The sequence below is a fragment of the Plecotus auritus genome (genome assembly GCF_963455305.1).
Source record: "Plecotus auritus genome assembly, chromosome: 5".
Taxonomy (NCBI): domain Eukaryota; kingdom Metazoa; phylum Chordata; class Mammalia; order Chiroptera; family Vespertilionidae; genus Plecotus; species Plecotus auritus.
This window is the reverse complement of record NC_137776.1, coordinates 32,853,759-32,875,208: the sequence shown is the minus strand read 5'-3', so window position 1 is coordinate 32,875,208 and position 21,450 is coordinate 32,853,759. Positions and strand designations below refer to the sequence as shown.

Genomic DNA, 21,450 nt, shown 5'->3' with positions numbered 1-21,450 from the left:
CTCTAAAGATTAGTCCTGGCCCTCATTCCAGGCCCTTATCTTATAAACAGTCCCACTGACTTTATTCAGCAGAGAATTAATTCTATCAAGCTTATAGTCCTCAGGGGTCAATATAACTCCCTCACCAACAATGACCCAAAAGAGTCAATGATTTGATTCATGTACATAAAACCATTGGGGAATGTTGGAGAGTGGGAATTTTTGAGCATGCTTACTACTACCATTCCAGAGAGGCCGTGGACTATGCCTCAGATACAGTTGTCAGTGCTGACACCAGGCCAGGCCTTGAGATACAGTCTCACAGCTCCTTCCCAGCACGTAGGCCTTCTTTCATAGAACACTGTCAGCTTTCTGAAGAACAGGGTGACCCTGTGAATAACATGATCGTCAATGGCATGATCCTGAAGTTGCTTAGGAAAAACTGTTTTGTCTTGGGTTACTTGCTCTGCAAAAACAGGATGTGGTTAATGTGCTTAAAAGTGGTCCCGCACAAAGGGTCGGGGCTGCTCTCTGGACTCCCTGTGTGGAGAAAGGCAGAGCAGTCACCGGCCGGCTGGCCAGCCAGCTGGCCAGCTAATAAAAGCTCCCTAAATTTTAATTTGGTCTGGACTCCAGTGGTCGTTCACTCGCGCTCACTCCACAACAAAAGGGAGAGAGAGAGAAACATTCTACTGGGGATCGAGCCCGCAACACAGGCATGTGCCCTTGACCGGAACTGAACCCGGGACCCTTCAGACTGCAGGCCGATGCTCTATCCGCTGAACCAAACCAGCTAGGGCATGTACACATTTTTATATGGACATATGATTTCATTTTTCTTGAGTATATACATAGGAGTGGATTTGTGGGATTATCTGGTAACTGTTTAATCATTTAAGGAGCTGCCAGACTCTTTTCCAAAGCAGTTACACTGTTTTTATATTTCTACTAGCACAGTATTGGGTTCCAATTTCTCCACATCCCCACCAACACCTGTTCTTTTGTTTTGTTAATCCTCACCCAAAGATATTTTTCTATTGATTTTTAAAGAGAGTGGAAGGGAGGGGGAGAGACAGAGAGAGAGAGAGAGAGAAACATGGATGGGAGAGACACATCGATTGGTTACCTTCTGCAAGCACCTCCACTGGGGCCGGGGATGGAGCCTGCAACCAACATATGTGCCCTTGACTGGAATGGAATCGAGGACCCTTCAGTCTCAGGCTGCCACTCTCTCCACTGAGCCAAACTGGCTATGGCTTATTGTTATGTTTTTTTTTTTAAATATATTTTTTATTGATTTTTTACAGAGAGGAAGGGAGCGGGACAGAGAGTCAGAAACATCAATGAGAGAGAAACATTGATCAACTGCCTCCCGAAAACCTCCTACTGGGGATGTGTCTGCAACCAAGGTACATGCCCTTGACCAGAATCGAACCCAGGACCTCTCAGTCTGCAGGTGGATGCTCTATCCACTGAGCCAAACCAGTCAGGGCTTGCTTTATTTACTTATTTTTAATAATAGCCATCTTAATGGGTGTGAGGTATAAATGATCTTTTACAAATTCATGTTTCTGAATTTACAAGGCTGAGGTCCAGACCCTCAGCTACTTTCAACCTCACCTTCTTTCAATCCTCTGCACAGGAGGGCAGCTGGAGGACTGGACAGGAACAAAGGCTGAGGCCCAGGTGGGGAACAGTGGGGATTCAGGAAATACAGTCCTTTGCTGGGAAGCCTGCTCCTGCTCAGGCAAGTTGGCCATGGGCTGGGGTTAGAGCAGATGCCCTGTTCTCTGGAGTATCTGTGATACCACACAGTCTGGAATATCCACCAGAGTTCCTGGGACCTCCCTGGCTTATCTTGACATTCCTCCAACAGCTCTAAGCCATCATTCATGGAATCAATATTTATTGAGCACCAATCATTTGCTGACGGTGTTAGAGGATGATTTCCACATGACCTCAAGAAGCATACTCACCCATAACCCGTAACAGTTGATTTAAAAGCCAGGTGTGCTGCATGCAGTGTGGTGGGTTATGCTACAGGTGCCAGGGAGGCTGGTGTTGGGGAGGCTGATTCAGAGTTGCTGCAATGATCTAGGCAGGAAATGATGAAGGCTTAAATGGAAGTAGTGGGTAGAGTAGTGGACAGATCTTAAAGACATCCGAAGGCCAGGCCTTGGGAAGCCCCTGCTGTGGGAGTTGAGGGAGAGGTTGGGTCTAAGGCAGCAGTTCTAAACTTGTGGGTCGCGACACCTTTGGGGTTTGAATGACCCTTTCACAGGGGTCGCCTAAGACCATTGGAAAACACAGATATTTACATTACGATTCATAACAGTAACAAAATTACAGTTCTGAAGTAGCAACAAAAATAATTTTATGGTTGGGGGTCACCACAACATGAGGAACTGAATTAAAGGGTTGCGGCATTAGGAAGGTTGAGAACCACTGGTCTAAGGTAATATCTGGCTCTTGGCACAGAGGGCTGGTTGCTGTGTCTCATTTAATGATGTATGAAAAATGGCAGTTCGGGGTGGAAGAAGCAGTTGGGTTCAGTTTGTGACATTCTGAATGTGAAGAGTTATAGAACACCAAAGGGAGATTTCTAGATCCCAGGAGGCAAGTTGTTCCTGGAGAAGAACATCATTTGGGCACCATGGGGGTGGGCAGCCCCCCACTGGGAGGTGGAGCCACGGCTGCTGCCAGAGAAGGTGCCCCAAGCAGAGGGCAGGAGTAGGGGTATATACAGAAAGGAGTTGAGACCACAGAGCCAAGGGCATTATCCAAGGAGAGAACTCACAGGGCGGAGGAAGAATGTGGAGGAAGAGAAAGGAGGCAGGGGAAACGTTCCATGGAGGACACGGTCAAGGGAAAAGCCACAGAGAGGTGTAGATCGCGAAGGTTCAGAAGTGTCCTTTGGGCTAGCAATCAAGGGGGTGTTGGGGGTCCTGAGAGGGACTGGCAGCAACTTTTCTCCTCTTCCCTGCTGCTTGCTCTTGTGAAGGACAAGAGAAGGAAAAGAAGGTGAGGGTGAGGAGGAGAGAGGCTCCCCTGGCCCCAGACAAGAATATTGTTTTAGAGAGACTCCAGCTTCCCCAGGGCCTGGAAGGGAAAGCTAAGGACCAGGGCTGTATGCAACTGCAAAGGTGGGGACACCCTGGGGAGGTCTGTTTTTTCCCTGTGAAGTAGAAAATGGGTAAATGCTGAGGGAGGGGAAGGGGGAGGGGGAGAAGTGAAGATCCCTGGAGAGAAGACAGGGAATAGATGCTGGGGAGATGGAAACCAGAGGCAAGATCCATTTGAAGCTCCTGGAAGATTTTCTGAGCTGCTGCTGAGCAGTATGCTTAGAAACCCCGACCTGTGTATAGCAGGATTTCTCTCAGGTGGGGCTCAGCCTCCTGGAGGTAGAAGGGAAAGCTGACCACGGGCCTGGATTAGGAGGTGCAGGAGAGTCAGGGAGGGTGAGCATCTGGGCCCATGACCAGCTCACCTCCAGCAGGCTCAGGGGTCCCCTGGTCACTGGCACAGTTGGTTAAGTGTGGTGCCATCCACCCTGAGGTCCCTGATTCAATTCCTGGTCAGGGCACATGCCTGGGTTGCAGGCTGGATCCCCAGTAGGGAGCATGCAGGATGCAGCCCATCAATGATTTTCTCTCATCATTGAGAGCTGAGGGCTGAGCCCTGAGTCTCTGAGCTGGCAGGTGAAGGTTCTCAGGCTGCCTCCAGGAGAGGAAGGCCAGGTCCTTTCACTCTGGCGCCTGAAGCCCGGTTTCCTTGTCCCTGGAAAGGGATCGTCTGTGGGAGGCAGCAACTTCCTGCTTGTGTCTTAGGTCCCATTTGGCTTCTCAGCAATTCCATTAACCTTGGAACCAATTACCTGCTTGAACTCTGTTTATTTTATTTTATTTTTTTAAAATAAATTTTATTGATATTTTACAGAGAGGAAGGGAGAGGAATAGAGAGCTAGAAACATCGATGAGAGAGAAACATGGATCAGCTGCCTCCTGCACACCTCCCCCTGGAGATGTGCCTGCAACCAAGGTACATGCCCTTGACCGGAATCAAACCCGGGACCCTTCAGTCCGCAGGCCGACGCTCTTTCCACTGAGCCAAACCGGTTTCGGCTCTGTTTATTTTTAATCTTCACCTGGAGGTATTTTTTCCATTCTTTTTCAGGGAGTTGGGAGGGAGAGGATGGGAGAGAAACATCAATGCAAGAGACACATCAATTGGTTGCCTCCCACACTAGCCCCGACTGCCTTTATTCACAGCTCTCAGGAGGCAACTTTAGGCAGGTGGCCCGGGAAGGAATCACTTGCAGACCGACCGGGGGATTTTCTGACCCGGGCTAAGGTGGGCCTCCCACTCTGGCGTTGTGAACCTAGGTCTCGGGCTCACCAAGAAAATATGGGCGAATTCCTTTCTCCATGGCAGCCGAGAAGCTAAGCATGGAGTGCGGGACGGGGATATCGAAAAACTCGGCCCGAGTCGACAGGATCCGGACACATCGGGAGCAGGAAAGGGCCAGTACCACAGCCCCCCGAAATCGGCACACGCGGCGCCAAAAAATGTCCGTCCCAAGGCGCAGGCTCCGGAGGGGCACTTCAGTAACCGCGCGCCCACGACCCAATCAACGTCGGCCTTACACAAAGCGAACCTCCCCCTCAGGCCGCCGAAACGGAATCTCCACCCTTTCCTCCGGCGGCCTTGGCCCGCCCACTCCTGCCGAGGCTCCGCCCCGCGACGTCCTCGATAGAGATTCACGATTGGCTTGTGGGATGAGCGCCAACTCTGGTTGGTTGGAGTCACGAGGGCACAGTCGTCGCCTTTCCAGAGGGGCTTACTGGGCAAGCTCAGTCTTTCGCCTCAGTCTCGAGCTCTGGCTGGTAGCGAGACGTACGCGCTCCGGTTCTTCAGTTCTAGCGGCCGCCATCGACGCCGTTTGATTCCTTTGGGCACATCTGCGCCACTCACCGGCCACACACTCCGCCGTCATAAGTCGCCGTCATGGGGAAGCTCGCAAAGGTAAGAGGCCTTCCTCGCGCAATCACGGACGCCGAGGCCTATTTTCTGAGGAGCGCGCGCGCTGTCCCAGGCGCATTCGAGGGCGCCATGCTGCGGGAAGTCTCGCGTGATTAGTGCGGATGTCTCGCGTTTTTTGGGTACTTTTTGGCGAGGTGGAGAGCTTCGGCAGGTGTTGCTGGCGTGGAAAGACTTCACGACTGAGCGTAATCCCGAGGGGGCGCGGCCCCTCGGTAGAGGGATGAGGTCAAACTCCTGGGACCGGTGCAAGCGGGACACCGCCTCCTGACGCACGTGCCTCGGTGGGCGGCCCGCCACGTGGGCCGTGCCGCGTGGGTGTTGGCATCTCTGGAGGGGACCGTTCCGTGAGGTAGGGAGCGGCGGGAGTTATTCGTTTGGAGGCCCGCGCCCTATAGGATGTTAAATATGAGGTGGGCCCCGGAAGGAGGCCCCGCCGCGTGCTTTCAGTGCCTGGCTGCACGCACAAGGTGGAAATGGCCCCGTGGCCCTGGGGCGGGGTTTCCCCGGGAAAGGGAAAATTATAAGACCAATGGTCTTAAACTTAGCTTAAGACGTGATTTTTCTTTAATGTTGCCCTAATTTAATTTCAGAGGAGTAGTGGGATAAGGTGTCAGAATTTACTGAAGGCTTTTTTTTCTTAAACTATTGGGGTGACATTGGTCAACGTGAACATACAGGTTTCAGGTGTGGGTTTCTATGTTACAAGATCTGTGCATTAAACCATGTGTTCACTACGCAGTCAAATCTCCTGTCACCATATATTAGGACCCCTCCCCCCCATTGCCATCATCAAAGGGTTTTTTAAGGTAGTTTTCCCCAGGTGGGATTTTGAGTTATTGGCCATTAAAATGGTCCCATTGTAGGCTAGTGAGTATTAAGAAATTGTGCCTGATAGAAGAGTAGATTTTGGAAGTATAAATTTTAAAACGGATGAGCTTAAGGAAACAGGAAGAGGGAGATGATTTCTTGGAAATTGTCTTTTTACCTAAAGTTGGTTTATGTTATTTGTAATATTTAACAGAACGAAAAGTGGGTTCTGAGAAAGGGAGATGACCATTGTACTATGAGGAATGTGAGCAAAATGGTAGTGGCCTGAAATGTGGGAGGTGTAATGTGCTAATAATCATGTCTGTTTTAGGCTGATAAAAATCAAGGTGACTCCAAGAAAATGGCTCCTCCTCCAAAGGAGGTAGAAGAAGATAGTGAAGATGAGGAAATGTCAGATGAAGAAGTTGAAAGCAGTGGAGAAGAGGTAATTATGTACAATTTATTGCAGAGTCCTATACAGTCATGTTGTATGTCTGAAAATACTGGCAAAGGTAAGATTGTATTCCTTCATATATGCCCTGTTGTAATGGTTGAGTGTCAAAATACCATAAGGGTAAGTATTTGGATGAGCTTGAGAGAAAAGATCTGGAGCCTCTTCCTCATGTGCCCTCTACAGGGCTTAGTGTGATGATGTATTAAATCATTTCCAATTTCATCATACTAGCCCCACATGCTAGGGGAGGAAACAGCCTGGACACTTAGCTGTCTTGTGTGTGGCAGTGCTGAGCATTATATTCAGGTCTGAGGTTAGCCTTACCAGATTCCTTTCCTAGCTGCCAAGCAGGTCTCTGTTTTCTTTGTTTGTTTTTTGTATGAGTTTTGTAATACTAGTCACATTTTATAATGTTGTGGAGTGAGGAACGCCACCTCCCTTTGTGCTGATAATGATACTCTGGTACTCCTGGCCACTGTTGCTTACTGTAAAGTGTAGGGAGTGGTTAAGGGGTAAGCCTGGGACTGACCTGCTGGCAAAGCCGCATACAAGTCCCAGCTTAGAGGGCACAGCCCTCTTAGCATAATTAAGCTTGATCTTGTGGCTGCTCCCTAGATCTTTCCTGGGTAGCTAAGCAAGAGCTGCTAAAACAAGTGAAACTTACAAGAACATTGTAAATTACCTTGTTTACCTCTGACTATAAAATAAAGCATCAGCTTGCAGTCTGGATATGTTGTGTGGTCTTAGTCACCCACAGAAGATCCACCTAGACCCAGCTTATTCTCTTTGTCTTTTCTTCATCCTTCGCTGGCTCTCAGAACCTTTGGCTGTGCTGGCGCGGCCTAAGTGCTGCCCTCGCAGGGCTGAGTTCGACCCAAGTGGCACTGAATAGGGACCTGAGGGTGAGGGAACGGCAATTGTCAGGTGAAAGGCCCCAAGGGCTGCGCTCGCAGTAAGTAAGGTAGGGGTGTAGTACTAGCTAGGTGTAAAACATGGGAAATTCAGGATCACAGGGAAAGAATGTATGTGTATCCATGCTTAAGGCTATGCTCCAAGCAAGGGGCTGTTCTGTGAGGTATGAACAGCTTTTCGACTTTTTGGATTTTGTGAGTAAAACCTGCCCATGGTTTTCTGAGGAAAAAAGGGTAAATATAGAGGCATGGGAGAAGGTAGGAAAAACAACTTCTCGATCATTATATAGCTGAAGGTCCAGAGGAAATGCCTGCCTCTACTTTCAGTCTGTGGTCCCTGATTCGGGACTGCCTAGAGAGCTTACTCCAGAAAGGGAGTGGAGGAATGTGGCAGGGGAATCAAGACAGATGGGGGAAGGTTGCCAAAGGCTTTTGACGCCACCATCGGTGCCTCCACTGCCTCCTCCAGTCCCTGGGGCTACAGCTTCTGTGGGGGAGAGCCCTCTGGACTATGCGCTTTCTCCTAAATATGAGCAAGGATTGGAGGAAGCAAGGGAACAGCGCTGGAGGATTTGGGATGATGGGGGTGGAGATATGCTAAAGTATTGCCTCAGGGCATGGCTAATAGTCCTACCTTATGTAAAGGATATTATAGCTGCAGCCATACATCCTATAAGGAAAAAATATCCTGAGGCTTATATTATTCATTATATGGATGACATTCTCTTAGCTCATAAAAATGAAATGCATCTAAATAATATCTATATAGATTTGCAGGATTCCCTGCATTGTGCTGGATTATGCATAGCACCTGAAAAAGTTCAAAGGACATTTCCTTTTTCTTATCTTGGCAGCATTATTGAGGGAAAAACAATAAAACCTCAGAAAATTCAAATTCAGACTGACACTTTACTTACATTAAATGACTTCCAAAAATTATTAGGAGATATTAACTGGGTTTGACCTGCTTTAAAATTAAACACTGCTGACTTAAGCCCTTTATCATATACTAAGGGGATATTCATCTCATCCCCGCGATTCTTGACAGAGGAAGCCAAGACAGCCTTTACATAAAGTTGAGGATGCCTTAAATTCAGCATAACTTACTAGAATTGATTACTCCCTTCCCTTACAGGTTTTAATTTTCCCTACAACACATACACCCACTGGGATCATTCTATTGATTGCCTCCTTGCTGTAATGCAAGAGGCTACCCCATTTTCTCTTGCCCAGTCCTCCCATGCTTTGCATCTTCAAAATGCTGCTGCCTTATGTAAACAATTCCGTATTTCTAGGGAGCAAGCTTGTCAAATTGTTAAGCAGTGCTCTCAGTGTGTAATTCATTGCCCTGTACAATCATTGGGGCTTAATCCTAGGGGTCTTAAACCTAATCAAATTTGGCAAATGGATGTCACCCACATACCGGAATTTGGTAAGCATAGATGGGTACCTGTTAATGTAGATACCTGCTCCCGCTTTATCTTTGCGACTCCCCAAACGGGAGAGAGTGCCAAGCATGTAATTAATCATTGCCTACCTGCCTTTTCAGTACTAGGTCCTCCCTTAGAGATAAAGACAGACAATGGACCAGCATATACTAGTTCTGCTTTTCAACATTTTTGTCAGCAATATCAAATTTGTCATAAAACTGGTATCCCTTACAACCCTCAAGGTCAAGCAATAGTGGAAAGAGCAAATCATACTCTTAAAATGCAATTACTAAAACAGAAAGAGGGAGACGGATGTTATGTGTCACCTCAAAACAAACTCAGTCATGTTCTTTATACTTTAAATTTTTTGAATTGCTATGCAGAGGGTCATACAGCAGCTGAAAGGCAGAGGGCCTCCTGTAGGGGTTAGCCCAATGGAAGGATGCACAAACTGGACAATGGTTTGGATCAGATCCAGTAATGATGTGGGGAAGAGGTTGTGTTTGTATCTTTCCAGAAGGAGCAGCGCAGACAATTTGGGTGCCAGATGGACCCAGAGAAGCTCTTTGTCCCATTGTTCAAAAGACTGAGAGTTGTCCCAATGACAGCAAAGTGGAAAAGGAAGATGACAAAGGCTATACAAAAGACCGAGGTGCCAACATGGGGTCAGCTGAAGAAGTTAACAACTGAGGCCCAGCAGAGGGCAGAAAAGCAAGAAGTGGAACCTACTCCCTCAATCATGTTTCTGGCCATGCTAGCATTGGTTAGCTGCCAGTCTTCTGCAAACTCTTGCGCAGCCAAGTCCGAGGACTCTTGAGTAAATCGCAAAAGAAACTTTCATTAGCCCTAACCGGTTTGGCTCAGTGGCTAGAGCGTCAGCCTGAGGACTAAGGGGTCCTGGGTTTGATTCCGGTCAAGGGCATGTACCTTGGTTGCGGGCACATCCCCAGTGGGGGGTGTGCAGGAGGCGGCTGATTGATGTCTTCATCGATGTTTCTAACTCTCTATCCCTCTCCCTTCCTCTCTGTGAAAAATCAATAAAATATATTTTTTTTTTTAAAAAAAAGAAACTTTCATTTAGTAGAAAAATGTTATTGTAGTTTGATTTCTCTATTACTGTAGTGTTGCATTGGCATTGTTTTATTAATAACCATGTCTGGGTTTTACATTGGCATTGTTTTGTTAATATTTTAATAGTCAGAACTTTGTTCTTGATGTTTAAGTTTTACTTCCATTATTAGTAGCTTAAAATTAAAAGAAGGGCGAGATGTGTAGGGAGCGGTTATAGGGTTAAGCCTCGAACCAACCTGCTGGCAAAGCCGCAAACAAGTCTTAGCTTAGAGGGCACAACCCTCTTAGCATAATTAAGCTTGATCTTGTGTCTGCTCCCTAGATCTTTCCTGGGTAGCTAATGGGCTGTGGGAGGTGCAGCAACTGAAACTTAGAAGAACATTGTAAATTACCTTGTTTACTGCTGACTATACAATAAAGCATCAGCTGCGTCTGGATCTGTTCCGTGGTCTCAGTCACATACAGAAGATCCACCTAGACCCAGCTTATTCTCTTTGTCTTTTCTTCTTCATCTTTCACCCGCCCTCCCTCAGGCTCGCCGAACCCTTGGCTGTGCTGGCGCGGCACAGTAAAGACAACTTTTTTTAAAAATATATTTTATTGATTTTTTACAGAGAGGAAGGGAGAGGGATAGAGAGTTAGAGGCTCGATGAGAGAGAAACATCGATCAGCTGCCTCCTGCACACTCCCTACTGGGTATGTGCCGGCAACCAAGGTATTGAACCTGGGACCCTTGAGTTGGCAGGCCGATGCTCTATCCACTGGGCCAAACCGGTCAGGGCAACTACAAGAATTATTTTAACACAACTTGATAAAACTGGTTGTCAATAAAAAGTAGCTTTGAGTGTGACTTGAATGTAGATAATGTTTTTATCAAGCTAATTGCTGTATTAATTTTGCAAGGACTGTCCAGCCTATTTGATACTCATTTTATCTCTGGTCCTAATACTGAGCTTTCAGTGAATTTTATACCACCTCCCCAAATGATTTAATAACACTTAACAGTTAGAGGTTTTAGTTATAGGAATTAATTCATAATCCCTCAAAACAGCATGTAACATTGGTTATCATAGTCAGAAGAGGAAAAAAGTTGAGGCTTTAAAAAAATCTTTCCTCGGGCCACACAGTAGCAGATGAGATCCAGACAGTCTATTTTCAGACTGCATTCTGGGTACTTTTTGGCGAGGTGAAGAGCTTCGCCAAAGCTGAAGCAATTGCTAGAGGATGAGGTACAGAAATTCGCAAGTCTGGGTCCAGGGGTATTTGAACTGTTACGGGTTCATTATGATTGGATATTTAACCTGAAAATGAGGACTGTGATTTCATAGGTACAGAGAAGGACATGTAACATGATGCTATAGTTCAGCATGCTAGTATATATCTAATGCATGTGGTCTTGAACCAGAGGTAGTGCCAGAATTTGGCACTCATTTATGTGGGAACAAGTGGTCATTCTTTTTTTTAATATATTTTATTGATTTTTTTTTTTTACAGAGAAGAAGGGAGAGGGATAGAGAGTTAGAAACATCGATCCCCAGCTGCCTCCTGCACACTCCCCACTGGGGACGTGCCCGCAACCAAGGTACATGCCCTTGATTGGAATCGAACCTGGAACCCTTCAGTCTGCAGGCCGACGCTCCATCCACTGAGCCAAACCGGTCAGGGCAAGTGGTCATTCTTGTAGTTTAAAAATAGACTCATGTTTATTTTTATTTAATTTCCAGGTTATCATTCCTCAGAAAAAAGTCAAGAAGGCTACAACTCCAGGAAAGAAGGTGATGGTTTCCCCAACAAAAAAGATTGCAGTTTTCACCCCTGGCAAAAAGGCAGTGGCTGTGCCAACCCCTGGTAAGAAAGGAGCAGCCACCCTAGTTAAGGGAGCAAAGAACGGCAAGAATGCCAATAAGGAAGATAGTGATGAGGATGATGACGACAGTGAAGAGGAGGAAGTTGAGGAGGATGAGGATGAGTATGAAGATGAGGATGAATTTCAGCCAGCAGTGATGAAAGCTACTGCTGCTGCTCTTGCCTCAGATTTTGAGGATGATGACGAAGATGAGGAGGAGGATGAAGAAGATGGTAAGGCATTCTTCTGGTAGTCCTTGGGCTCTTATTTGCAAGGTACATTAGGGGTGGAATTGTGGGATGGGTGGGCAACATGTAAACATACTCCTTCCATGACACCATGGGGGTTAGATAAAAATCCTCCCAGGGATTCTCTGTGCTGGTTGTGTACTAGGGTGGTAGCCATGAATGATTGCCTGCCCCTGATAAAATGTTTAACACAGCACATTCTATGAGTAGTTTTCATAATATAGGATTTTGCTTCCAAGTAATCTGTTAATTCTTGCTATAACTACTAAGCACAGTACTGTGTTATATATTTTTTTCCTTTAGATTTATCTGGAACTAATGTTGGTTTGGGGATAATTCTCTCGAGTTTTTGACTAGGTAGCTTCTCTTTCAGACTCTGAAGAAGAACCTATGGAGATTGCACCAGACAAAGGCAAGAAAGCTCTCGTAAAAGCTGTTCCTGTGAAGGCGAAGAGAACAGCTGAGGATGAAGATGAAGAGGATGATGAAGATGAGGAAGAGCAGGAGGAAGGTAATTGAGTTAGATTCTAAAGTGTGTATTGGTATGAGTTTTATTTAAAGAAGGTACTGAATATGTGTGGCTACTTATGGATAACACATATTGTTTGCAATCTTGTCCAGAACCTGTGAAAGAAGCACCTGAAAAAGGAAAGAAGAAAATGGCCAAACAGAAAGCTGTTCCTGAGGCCAAGAAACAGAAAGTGGAAGGTAACTTGTCAGAATGGAGAGGGGAAGGGATTTGCACCTAATAGCACAAGTGATGAACAACAAAGGGACTTAATACTGAAACCTGATGTTAACATTGCAGTATGCTGATGTGCTGTGTATAGAAATTTATGCTGGCAATCAAATTCATCCCATACTTTATAAATCAGATTAATTTGAGTTAATTTTTTGTGCAGCCAAAGAACCAACTACAGCTTTCAATCTATTTGTTGGAAACCTGAACTTTAGCAAGTCTGCTCCTGAATTAAAAACGGGTATCAGTGATGTTTTTGCTAAAAACGATCTTGCTGTTGTGGATGTCAGAATTGGTGTGTCCAGGTAGGTAAGGGGAAGTTAAGCCACCGTATTCCTGGGTCTTCTAATGCCTTTTTCTCTCCCTTTTTAGAACATTAGTACTTTACTCTTAAGCATGAATGTGTCTTCAAAGTTTAGACATTAATGAACTATTACTTATATTATTAAATTGTATAACCTTCCCCAGTTGAAGTTTTCATAATCTTCCTTAACTTTTGATACAACACAAAATAATTTTTAATAAGCTATGAGCTTTTATTCTTTTTTTTATTTTAATATATTTTTATTGATTTTTTTACAGAGAGGAAAGGAGAGGGATAGAGAGTTAGAAACATCGACGAGAGCGAAACATCGATCAGCTGCCTCCTGCACACCCCCTACTGGGGACGTGCCCGCATCCAAGGTACATGCCCTTGACCGGAATCGAACTTGGGACCCTTCAGTCCGCAGGCCAACGCTCTATCCACTGAGCCAAACCGGTCAGGGCTGAGCTTTTATTCTTAAAAATAGGTTAAACTATTAGATCTAAATAACCAGACAGGATTCTCCTACCTTGATGCTTTAACAAGTTCTTTTGTTAGCTGTTATGAGCAGTGTAGTTAATAAAGACAAACTCAGAGGTGGACCTGCATCAGGTCTTGGTACTTAAACCTCAGTCTGTATCCTGAGCTTTCAGTGTCTTAATTTTGTTAATAGAGTATGCTGCTTTTTAACTTAATCATTGCTTGCCCCATTGCATTAGTGTTGCTGCTTGTCTAGTGTAAATGTTAATAGGGCTCTTGATTTTGCTTTTTTTTAAACCTGTAATTTTTATCCTTTGCCTTATCACCTTAAAGGAAGTTTGGCTATGTGGATTTTGAATCTGCTGAGGACCTGGAAAAAGCCTTAGAACTCACTGGTTTAAAAGTCTTTGGCAATGAAATTAAACTAGAAAAACCAAAGGGAAAAGACAGTAAAAAAGGTATGTACTGCTTTAGATAATTGTGATAGTGATAGGTAATTCCTTAATTGATATATTTCAAATCTAATTGGCCAGGTTAGATAATTACTCTTTTTTTCCCCCCCAGTGTTGTGAGGATTAAATAAGTTAGGATGTTAAATGCTTACAGTAGTGCCTGGCAGTGTTTGCTGGTGCTAAAAATTCTTGAGTCAGCAAGTAATAATGAACTTAGAAAAAATAACTGTTTAGCTCTGGCCTGTGTGACTGAGTTGTTGAACATCATCTTGTGCACCAAAAGGTTGCCTGTTCAAATTCCCAGTCAGGACATATGCCCAGGTTGCAGGCTTGATCCCCTAGTAGCAGGTGTGCAGGAGGTAGCCAATTGATGCCTCTTTTCCTAAATTTTAAAAATCTTCAAAAGAAATATAGCCCTAACCAGTTTTTTTTTTGTTTTTTTTTAATATATTTTATTGATATTTTACAGAGAGAGGAAGGGAGAGGGATAGAGAGCTAGAAACATCGATGAGAGAGAAACATCGATCAGCTGCCTCCTGCACACCTCCCACTGGGGATGTGCCCGCAACCAAGGTATGTGCCCTTGACCGGAATCGAACCTGGGACCCTTCAGTCCACAGGCCAACGCTCTACCCACTGAGCCAAACCGGTTTCGGCGTCCTAACCAGTTTTGCTCAGTGGATAGAGCATCGGCCTGTGGACTGAAGGGTCCCAGGTTCGATTCTGGTCTAGGGCATGTACCTTGGTTGCAGGCATATCCCCAGTATGTGGTGTGCAGGAGGCAGCTGATCGATGTTTCTCTCTCATCAATGTTTCTAACTCTCTATTCCTCTCTGTAAAAAAAAAATTAATAAAATATTTTTTAAAAAAAGAAAGAAATATAGCCTAGCCCAGTGGTCGGAAACCGCGGCTCACTAGCCACATGTGGATCTTTGGCCCCTTGAGTGTGGCTCTTCCACAAAATACCATGTGCAGGCTCGCACGTACAGTGTGATTGAAACTTCGTGGCCCATGCACAGAAGTCGGTTTTTGGCCTGGGCAAGTCTATTTTGATGGAGTGGCGTTAGAAGAAGTGGGGGTGTCGGGCGGGTGATGGGGAGACATGGCGCAGGTGGGCCGCGGGATATGCAGCGCAGGGGAGGTACGCACGATTCATGCACGAGTTGAGTGAGCCAGTCAGTCAGCAGTCTCATTGTGCAGTGGTTAGTGCTAGTTGTGTCCCCAAATGGCGCGCAGGTGGCAAAAGTACCTACTCAAAGCATAAAGTTACCTGTATTTTTCCAGCTGCAAATCCTACAGTTATTTTTGTCATCAATTTAAGAATTGTAATTATTTGTTGTTGGTGGCTTTATTATTATAAAATGAAACTTTTTGTAGGTGCCCTGTTTGACATGGCTACAAAGAAGAAGCAAAGAAAAACGGAAGATGAAAACCGTGTATTTAAAGTTGAATGGACCGAGACTTTTGCGTTTATTCAAAACTTAAACGGCCTTCCGACCTGTCTTATTTGTCAGGAAAAATTGGCGCATAACAAGAAATCAAATTTGGAGAGACACTTTACAACTAAACACGTGTCATTTAGTACTAAATATCCTGTCGGTGATGCAAGGAAGAAAGCAGTTGAGGAACTTAAGAAGAGTCAAGAAAAATCAAGTTCCGTATTTAATTACTGGATGCCATCTTCCAACAATGTTGATATTGCAAGTTTTGTGGTTAGTCAAGAGATTGCTAAGAGAGGAAAACCATATACAGACGGTGAATACATAAAAAGTTGTTTTATAAATGCATCCGAAGAGCTATTCCGGGATTTTAAGAACAAAGCAGATATTCTTAAAAAAATTAAAGAGTTACCATTGTCTGCTAAAACAGTGAAAGATGGAACAGTCAAAATGTCTTCGAATATAACTGACCAGCGAGTCGAAGATCTTAAATTGGTTTCAGCTTTATCAATAGCAGTTGGTGAGTCTTGTGACATAAATGATAGAGTGCAAGTTTCACTTTTTGTACGATTTATTTCATCTACAGGTCCTAAAGAAGAACTTTTAGGATTACTGCCACTCAAAGGTCAAACACGTGGAGAGGATATAGCAAGTGCTGTAATTGAGTGCATTGAAAAACATCATATTCCACTCAATAAAATTGTCTCAATTTCAACAGACGGGGCAAGAAGTATGACTGGCGTAAGAAATGGGTTTGTTGCTATTTTGAAAGAAAAAATTAATCACGAGATACTTACTCACCATTGCATCACTCATCAAGAAGCGCTTTGTGCGCAGACATTTCCAGAAGAAATTTGCAAAGTTATGCAATTGGTGATTAACATTATCAACACCATTATAGCTAAAGCTTTTAATCATCGCCAATTTAAAGAATTTTTAGTTGAAATGGAGAGTGAGTATGCAGATCTTCTGCTGCATAACAAGGTACGTTGGTTATCAAGAGGAAACGTTTTAAAACGTTTCGCTTCCTTATTAACAGAAATTAAAGCATTTCTCCTTGAGAAGGGTATTTACTATCCAGAACTAACAAACGATCAGTGGATCCAAAAATTTTATTTCATGGTAGACGTTACGTCTCATCTAAATCAGCTTAATCGTAGACTACAGGGGAAAGGAAACACAATTTTTTCGATGTTAGAAGAAGTTATTTCATTCGAAAACAAATTATCTCTTTTTGCTCAAGATTTTGAAAGAGAAACTTTGATTCACTTTCCAAGCCTGTTGAAACATCGCCAAGAAAATAATTCTCATATTGACATTTGGTATTTCAAAACAACACTTTTAAATATGAGGGAAGCTTTTCTCAACAGGTTTCAGGATATCAGAAACAGCAAAGCAACGTTAGCCTTTGTTAAAAAACCTCTTAATGCAACTGTAACAGAATTAAATTTTTCTCCCTTTAATATTGAGATTGGCAACTTTGAAATGCAATTGCTGGATTTAAAAAACAAAGAATTGTGGAGCTCGAAATTTGAACGTCTTTGTGCTGATATAGAAATATTGGAGAAAAACAAATGTGAACTTAGTTCACAGCACAAGTGGTCTGCTTTGAAAGACCTGGAGAAGGAAGATATGTTGATTTTTAACACCTGGAATAGTATTCCTGACTCATATAATCAACTGAAAAAACTAGCTTTTGCTGTTCTTTCCTTATTCGGGTCTACATATTTATGCGAACAATCATTTCTGGAATCGTGCCTAAAATTAAAAACAACGTACAAACCTGACTTACCCAAACTTTCCAAGGACATGCAAGGCCATTGTTCACATTAGTGTTTGTCAGTCATTGTCATGATTTAATTTTATCGATATTGTAGGGTAAATTGTAAGGAATTTAATTTTATCAATAAATAATGTTAATAAGTATATCAACTTTTATTCAACATACCTATACTTTGACTTAAAACTTTAAGTAAAGTTTATTAAGTTAATTTTAGGGAATGTTGTGGAGTGAAAGAAGATGAGGATTGAGAAAGGTATGTTGAAATGGTTTGGACATATAGAGAGGATGAAAGAAAGGAGATAGACGAAACAAGTATACAAGACGAGTGTGAATGGGAGAGTTGGAAGGGGTTGACCTCAGCGAACATACCTCAATCAGATTGAGAACGTTTTTAGCAAAGGCCAGCTTAGGAGTACCCTAATTAAGTTAATAACAATGTACCTACTTATATAGTTTAAGTTTAAAAAATTAGGCTCTCAAAAGAAATTACATTTGTTACACTGTTGATATTTGGCTCTGTTGACTAATGAGTTTGCTGACCACTGGCCTAGCCATTGTGGATCAGTCATTGAGCAGTGACCTATGAACCAGGTGGTCAGGGTTCCATTCCTGGTTGGGGCATATATATGCCCAGGTTGCAGGCATGAACCCCAGTGTGGGGCGTGGGGGAGGCAGCTGATCAATGATTCTCATCATTGATGTTTCTAATCTACCTCCCTCCATGAAATCAATAAAAATGTATTTAAAAAATATGTAATTGTTTTGATGTACTGGCATATCCTAATATGGGGAGATCTTTCCTCACTGGAATTAGCAAATCCTTGACTCTTCTTTTTGTATCCTTCATATACTTTGTCATGTTTCATGTGTGTTCATGACTTTTTTAAGATCTTTAAATTGATTTTGAGAGAGGAAGAGGGAGAGAGAGATCCATCCATTGGCCACTGGGGATCAAGCCCACAACCCAGGCTTGTGCCTTTGCCCAGCCAGTTGAGCTACACTGACCAGGGCTGCTCATGACTTTAAATTAAAAACCGCGCACTGGTGTGGCTCAGTGGCTGAGCATTGACCTATAAGCCAGGAGGTCACACTTTGATATCCTGTGTGGGGCAGGCGTACAGGAGGCAGCCAATCCATGATTCTTTCATCACTGATGTTTCCATTTCTCTCCCTCTGCCTTCCTCTCTGAAATCAATAAAAATATATTTTAAAATATGTATATATTTTGATTTTAGAGAGGAAGAGAGACATCAATGATGAGAGAGAATCATGGATCAGCTGCTTTTGCAAGCCCCACACTGGGGATCAAGCCTGCAACCCAGCATGTGTCCTTGACGAATCAAATCCAGGGCCCTTCAGTCCATAGGCTGATGCGCTATCAACAGAGCCAAACCAGCTAGGGCAAAAATATATTTTTGAAACAAAATAAACTAAGTACCTACTAGGTTGAGTTCTAAGTAATCCAGCACATAGTTTGATACCGGGTGTGACAGGAGCTTGTGTCTTGCTACTGCTGTATCACCATACTGTTAGTCTTTCTTGTACATTTATAGGACCCCAAATTCCTAAACCAGAGGTTCTCAACCTATGGGTTGCGACCTCTTTGGGGTTCCAACGACCCTTTCACAGGGATTGCCTAAGACCATCGGAAAACACATATTTCCGATGGTCTTAGGAACCGAGACACCGCTCCTCTATACGTCTCCAGGCGGGTCCGCCCACATGCAGATACGCACACATACAAGTACCCGGCGTGATGACATCGCACCAACCCCATTGCATACACCCCGTACAAATACAGGTGTATGTGACAGGGTTGACGCCATAATGTACTTATGCGGACCAGTCACACATGTAGAGAGCAGCTACAGTGTAGAAAGCAGCTACTCTGTTAAAAGCAGCAGTATTGGAGTTAAAATGACACTTCATGAATTATAATTACTGGGTAAATGCAAAATCATGTACTGTAAAATCAGCTACTGCAAAAAAAGAATATCTGTACCATTGGAACTTAATCGGGATGCGGATTGGTCTTTTTATATTCAGCTGTGGTTGATGTGAATATTGCCCTCTTGTGATAGTAAAATGTAAAAAAACACACAGAATGGTAAATCATAGGAAACTAATGAACTGCATTGACTGAACTGTGCCATGTATCATCTTTTGTATTATTAAAGCTATTGTTACATATTATTTTCATTAGCAAACCATCCCATGACAATGGATCATGTAGAGAAGAACGTTAAGAAAAGAAAAAAACATAGTGAGGATTTTTTACAGTATGGTTTTACCTCAATAATTACAGCAGGAATTGAGAAACCGCAACGTGTTACTTATTGTTGTGAAGTTCTATCAGCCGAATCTATGAAGCCAAACAAACTAAAATGCCATTTTGATAGCAAGCATCCAAGCTTTGCTAGCAAGGATACCAACTATTTTAGAAGCAAAGCTGATGGACTCAAGAAAGCCAGACTTGACACTGGTGGCAAGTATCACAAACAAAACTTAGCAGCTGTTGAAGCTTCATATTTGGTGGCACTCAGAATCGCCAGAGCTATGAAACCTCACACCATCACTGAGGATTTACTGTTACCAGCAGCCAAAGACATTGTTCGAGATAGGAGATGAATTTGTTACGAAATTGAGTGCAATTTCCTTATCTAACGACACTCCGCAGAAGAATAGATGACATGTCTGCTGATATTCTTGATCAAGTAATCCAGAAAATTAAATCTCCTCCACTTCCAATATTTAGTATCCAGCTTGATGAATCTACAGACGTTGCAAACTGTTCACAGTTACTGGTTTACGTGAGGTATATTAATGATGGCGACTTTAAAGATGAGTTTCTTTTTTGCAAACCCCTTGAAACAACTACTACACATGATGTATTTGACAGAGTTGGTTCATTTCTGAAAGAGCATAAGATCGCTTGGGAAAAGGTTTGTGGTGTTTGCACAGATGGTGCTCCAGCTATGCTAGGATGTCGATCTGGATTTCAACATTTGGTACTGAATGAGTCACCAAAAGTCATCGGAACTAACTATGATTCATTGGCAAGTATTAGCAAAGTCGCTGCCACAAGAGTTACAAGAAGTAATGAAAAGCATCATAAGTTCTGTCAGTTTTGTAAAGGCATCACTTTAAACAGCCCACTACTTTCACAACTGTGCAACGAGTTGGATGCGCCGAACAATGCTCTGCTATTTCACACTGAAGTGAGATGGTTGTTGAGAGGAAAAGTTTTAAAAAGTGTTTTTGAGCTTTGTGATGAACTCAAAACGTTTTTCAATCAGAAAGCAAGACCAGAGTTCGAAGCACTTTTCAGTGATTAAAGTGAACTGCAGAAAATCGCTTACTTGGTTGACATCTTTGCCATCTTGAATGAGTTAAATTTATCACTGCAAGGACCAAATGCAACATGCCTCGATTTGTCTGAAAATATCTGATCATTGCAAATGAAACTTCAGCTTTGGCAAGAAAAATTGGATGAAAATAAAATTTACATGTTGCCTACCTTATCTGCTTTCTTTGAGGAACATGACATTGAACCAGACAAAAAGAGTACGATAATAATTTCACATGCTTGCAGACGAAATTTCATCGTACTTTCCAAATCTACCTGACACCCCATTTGCACTTGCCAGAAGCCCATTCACAGTCAAAGTTGATGTTCCTGAGACAGCACAAGAGGAGTTCATTGAACTTATTAACAATGATGCAGCGAGAACTGATTTCTCTACAATGCCAGTTACAAAATTCTGGATCAAGTGTTTACAGTCATATCCTGTTCTGAGACTGTTGCGCCTTTTCCATTTCCAACAACATATCTTTGTGAAACAGGGTTTTCCAGCTTGCTGGTTATCAAGTCTAAATACAAAAGTAGCCTTGTTGTGGAAGATGATCTTTGTTGTGCTCTTGCAAAGACTGCCCTGAGAATTTCTGATCTGGTGAAAAAGAAGCAATCTCAACCTTGGCAGTGATGTTGGCTTTTTACACATACTGTTGCAAAATGTAGCAATGTAGTTTACTGTTGTTATATTAAGACTGTTACCCATGCTTCAAGACAAAATTTCATTTTGTAATTGGAAATATTTCACAATATATAATTACTGTTTTTGTGATTAATCACTGCTTTAATTATGTTGGATTTGTAACAGTGGAAATACATCCTGCATATCACATATTTACATTACGATTCATAAACAGTAGCAAAATTACAGTTATGAAGTAGCAATGAAAATAATTTTGTGGTTGGGCGTCATCCCAACATGAACTGTATTAAAGGGTTGTGGCATTAGGAAGGTTGAGAATCACTGTTTCCCCCACTTCACAGATGAGCTATGTACATGAATACCATTTCCCAATTGTGCTAGTGCACTAGCACAAGATAAGTGCATGGGCTACAGAGCCGGGTGGCCTGGGCTGACATCAAACTTTGCTTACTATGTGACTTTGGACAAATTA

General features: G+C 43.3%; 1 protein-coding gene across 5 annotated transcripts; it reads left to right on the top strand.

Annotated features, from left to right (window-relative positions):
• The first annotated feature begins 4,767 nt into the window (after positions 1 to 4,767).
• On the top strand, positions 4,768 to 21,111 carry LOC308247784 (nucleolin-like). 5 transcript variants are annotated; one of them, XM_080667364.1, is made up of 9 exons: positions 4,770 to 5,001; positions 6,158 to 6,271; positions 11,417 to 11,771; positions 12,160 to 12,297; positions 12,408 to 12,494; positions 12,689 to 12,830; positions 13,108 to 13,209; positions 13,643 to 13,767; positions 15,139 to 15,160. In XM_080667364.1, the coding sequence occupies exons 1-7, from the start codon at positions 4,984 to 4,986 to the stop codon at positions 13,133 to 13,135; spliced, it is 882 nt and encodes a 293-aa protein (XP_080523490.1). In that variant the 5' UTR covers positions 4,770 to 4,983; the 3' UTR covers positions 13,136 to 13,209; positions 13,643 to 13,767; positions 15,139 to 15,160. The 5 variants fall into 5 exon arrangements, with proteins under 5 accessions (XP_080523486.1, XP_080523490.1, XP_080523487.1 ...); XM_080667360.1 differs by lacking the exon at positions 13,108 to 13,209 and having other exon boundaries at positions 4,768 to 5,001; positions 15,139 to 21,111; XM_080667361.1 differs by lacking the exon at positions 13,108 to 13,209 and having other exon boundaries at positions 4,788 to 5,368; positions 15,139 to 21,111.
• Positions 21,112 to 21,450: the final 339 nt, after the last annotated feature.